This window comes from Seriola lalandi, unplaced genomic scaffold, assembly GCF_002814215.2.
Source record: "Seriola lalandi dorsalis isolate HSWRI2012SDOR001 ecotype SW California unplaced genomic scaffold, Sedor1 jcf7180002054262, whole genome shotgun sequence".
NCBI classification, from domain to species: domain Eukaryota; kingdom Metazoa; phylum Chordata; class Actinopteri; order Carangiformes; family Carangidae; genus Seriola; species Seriola lalandi.
The window spans coordinates 24,369-28,142 of NW_019524815.1; the positions used below are offsets into that span (position 1 = coordinate 24,369).

The following is a 3,774-nucleotide window of genomic DNA, read 5'->3' on the forward strand; positions in this document are numbered from 1 at the left end:
TGTTCAAGTGCCACGCCTTAAGAGCTATCTACCCAATATATAAGCCAGACCACACATCAGTCATCCATCAGTCACAGGAGAAAGAGAGTATATGCTTCTTTCGCCTTTGTCTTTGTAAGTATACAATTAACTTTCTTCACTTTTAAATTCACTTTTGAATTCATTTCTCAGTTCCACAGACTTTTAGCTGTTGCTATGTATATTAATATACCTGCTCATACCCTCTAACTAACTCTGTCTCTAAACTAGACTCATGCAAGCACTGTACAAATTTCTCTCTGATTTTTGTATCTAGTGTCATTATGGTTGTGTGTTTACCTACTAAGAGCATGTTGTGACCATTATCAGGCTGCTGAAGTAGTGTTGCTGCACAGGATAAGTACTGTCTCTTATACACATCTAAGTAAGGTTACTGTTGCTGCAGCTGTGTTGTTAGATCGTTTCACACTGTAAATTGTAGAGTCCTTGTCAACAGTCTAGTTTAGGTTTCTCTCCACATGCTTTTAAACCCAACTCACTATGGTGCAATAAAGTCCAATAAAAGTCCACAGCAGCAATAATTACAGCTCTGTACCTAAGCATTGCAGTGCTTAGAGCCAAAAACTAATGTTAACAAAGAGATATTTAGCACATATCAGGCAAACCGTTAAAATGGTTGCTGAGATATTTCAGTCTGGACCAAAGTGACAGACCAACCAACAGACTGACATTGCCATCTAATTACACTGCCAGTGTAGCTTTGAATTTAAGAAGATCAGGGGCTCTTAAAATTTGAATTCTAAGACAAAAGCACCTGATAATGAGGTGGCTTATTAGTGTGCAATTGCTTTAAACATTTTGAAAAAGATACACATCTCCACCCCATTTAACCCTGTTCAAGTGCCACGCCTTAAGAGCTATCTACCCAATATATAAGCCAGACCACACATCAGTCATCCATCAGTCACAGGAGAAAGAGAGTATATGCTTCTTTCGCCTTTGTCTTTGTAAGTATACAATTAACTTTCTTCACTTTTAAATTCATTTATCAGCTCCACAGACTTTTAGCTGTTGCTATGTATATTAATATACCTGCTCATACCCTCTAACTAACTCTGTCACTAAACTAGACTCATATAAGAGGGTTGAAGCCGCAGGCACTGTACAAATTTCTCTCTGATTTTTGTATCTAGTGTCATTATGGTTGTGTGTTTACCTACTAAGAGCATGTTGTGACCATTATCAGGCTGCTGAAGTAGTGTTGCTGCACAGGATAAGTAACTGATTGATCAAACTTGAATTTAAAATGTGCAGTTTTCTGATTTGAAATGTCTTTTTAGTGCTTACAGCGGGAACTAGTAGGAAAATGTTGCAAATTAGATAAATGTTTAATTTCTTCTATTTCCTTTTAGTTACACAGTGACAACATGTGCAAACTACTTCTGACTGCAGGTAAGGCACACCGATCAAATAATGTTTCCTCAAAGGATCAGTTGACCTCACATATCTTCACACTTACCTCTAGTGAAGTCTATCCATGTAGATAGTTCTGGTTTTATATATATCCAGGTTGTTAAGAATATTGTAGAAGATTTATGTTGCTGCTGTGTAACATGTGAACCGAATTTCTATTCACCTCCGATATTATTATTTATTAATTTTTCTTAACTTTTTTTTGTAAAATGAATGAATTGACCTGTTAAGTTTTATTTTTAACCTCATGCTTACCAACTTTGTCACTGTTAAGGTCTCTGTTTGATCATCGCCAGCTTGGGTAAGTTTATAACATGCATTATTTAATCCATTTCAATAGACTGACGAACAAATAAATAATGTCCCTAGGGCGACAACTATTGGGAAACAAGGATTTGAGGAAACTAATTAAATCAATTAATTGTTTTATTTATTGTTTTCCAAGTTTCAGCCAAGTCTCACCACTCTTCATCCAGGCTGGTGTGTTACTATAACAGCTTGGCTGAACACAGAGCGAATGGCGGGAAGGTCAGGATTTCAGACATTGATCCGAAGCTGTGTACCCATCTGATCTTCGCCTTTTCTGACATAAGCAGTGTGAATACACTGGTCCCCAGGAGAACAACTGACTTAAATCTCTATCAGTCCTTTAATGCACTCAAAGCCAGGTCAGACCTGTTGACCTCTCAAAATTTTGGAAATGATGTTCAATTTGTGTTTTGTTAAAAGTCATTACTAAACTTTGATGCTCCCACAGAAATCCGCTCCTCAAAACCCTGTTGGCAGTTGGTGACACACAAAGGTAAGTGACGTAGCACAAGAGGAGGTGTAGTCATATTTTAATTATAGTACTAAGTTTATTTCATGATGACATCATCAGTGTGGGGCTGCACGGTGGTCCAGTGATTAGCGCTGTCGCCTCACAGCAAGAAGGTTCCGGGTTCGAGCCCCGGCTCGGCCGTGGGATCTTTCTGTGTGGAGTTTGCATGTTCTCCCCGTGCAAGTGTGGGTTCTCTCCGGGTACTCCGGCTTCCTCCCACAGTTCAAAGACATGCAAATTGGGGACTAGGCTGATTGGATAGGCTGTGGCTGTGAGTGTGAATGGTTGTCTGTCTCTATGTGTTTGCCCTGCGATGGACTGGCGACCTGTCCAGGGCGTACCCCGCCTCTCGCCCGAAAAGATGCTGGGATAGGCTCCAGCCCCCCACGACCCTACTAGAGGATAAGCGGTAGAAAATGGATGGATGGATCATCAGTGTGCTATGCAAATACTTCAATACAGTGCAATTTGTATGAAAATTATGATTGATACTGATACACAATCCTTCATCAAATAATATATAACCAACATTAGTTTGCTGCAAAATAATCACACAAATACTGTGTGCATAAAAAAGTGGTTACTATTCTTAGGACATTATGGGATTTAACTGACAATTGTTAATTATATGTAAAAACTCAGTGGTTGTTAACATTAGGATTTAACTTCAATTCTTTTCTTTTATTGTACTTATGTTACAAAGTCACACCAAAACAGACGTTAAGTCAAATGCAATTAAAATTGTTTGTGTTTTACACCAATCTATGTTTGTGTCTAATGCAAATAGAATTTCGCAGATATTGGTATTTATTATACTTCTATAGATGATGAGAACACTGTTTTGTACTAATCTTTACCAGATTCAGTACGATGGTGTCAACACAAACAAGAAGAGCAATGTTCATCCAGTCTGCTATCACACTACTGAGAACATATGGTTTTGATGGGCTCAGCCTGGACTGGAGGTTTCCCGCAGCAGCAGGAAGCAAATCAGACAACAAGCAGAAATTTACACTGTTGTGCCAGGTCAGATCCTTTCTTCTGGGACGCTCAGAAATATAAATATATATATACACACACACACACACACACACACATTTATATACATATACACACACATATATAAATTCTAAGATTTAAACTTGATTGAGACTGAACCATGTTTTCTTCTTGTGCAGGAGCTCAACACTGCCTTTGTGGCTGAAGGAACCCAAAATAACCGTGACAGATTAATCCTCATCGCTAGTGTCTCTGCTGAGAAGGCGGTCATCGATGCCAGTTATGAAGTCACACAGGTTGCCGGGTAAACTATTTTAATGTCACTCTTGACACTATACCTGTGATTAGCTGTTGAGGTGCTCTGGTCAACATGATTTCCTCTGTATTTTATCAGGAGCCTGGATTTCATTAATGTGCTGACATTTGACTTTCGCGGCCCCTCGGAAACTGTCACGGGACATCACAGCCCCTTGTTCCAGGGATCCCAAGATACTGGAGACAAA

At 39.2% G+C, this 3,774-nt stretch overlaps 1 protein-coding gene across 1 annotated transcript in view; it reads left to right on the top strand.

The window, feature by feature from the left end:
* The window catches only part of LOC111654159 (chitotriosidase-1-like), a 6,643-nt gene that overhangs the window by 1,187 nt on the left and 1,682 nt on the right, over positions 1-3,774 (top strand). Inside the window, exons 2-9 of the mRNA XM_087173634.1 lie at positions 895-986; positions 1,392-1,431; positions 1,727-1,753; positions 1,904-2,120; positions 2,210-2,254; positions 3,133-3,298; positions 3,451-3,575; positions 3,666-3,774. Coding sequence (XP_087029760.1) covers positions 895-986; positions 1,392-1,431; positions 1,727-1,753; positions 1,904-2,120; positions 2,210-2,254; positions 3,133-3,298; positions 3,451-3,575; positions 3,666-3,774 — 821 coding nt within the window. The remainder of the gene's footprint in view (positions 1-894; positions 987-1,391; positions 1,432-1,726; positions 1,754-1,903; positions 2,121-2,209; positions 2,255-3,132; positions 3,299-3,450; positions 3,576-3,665) is intronic.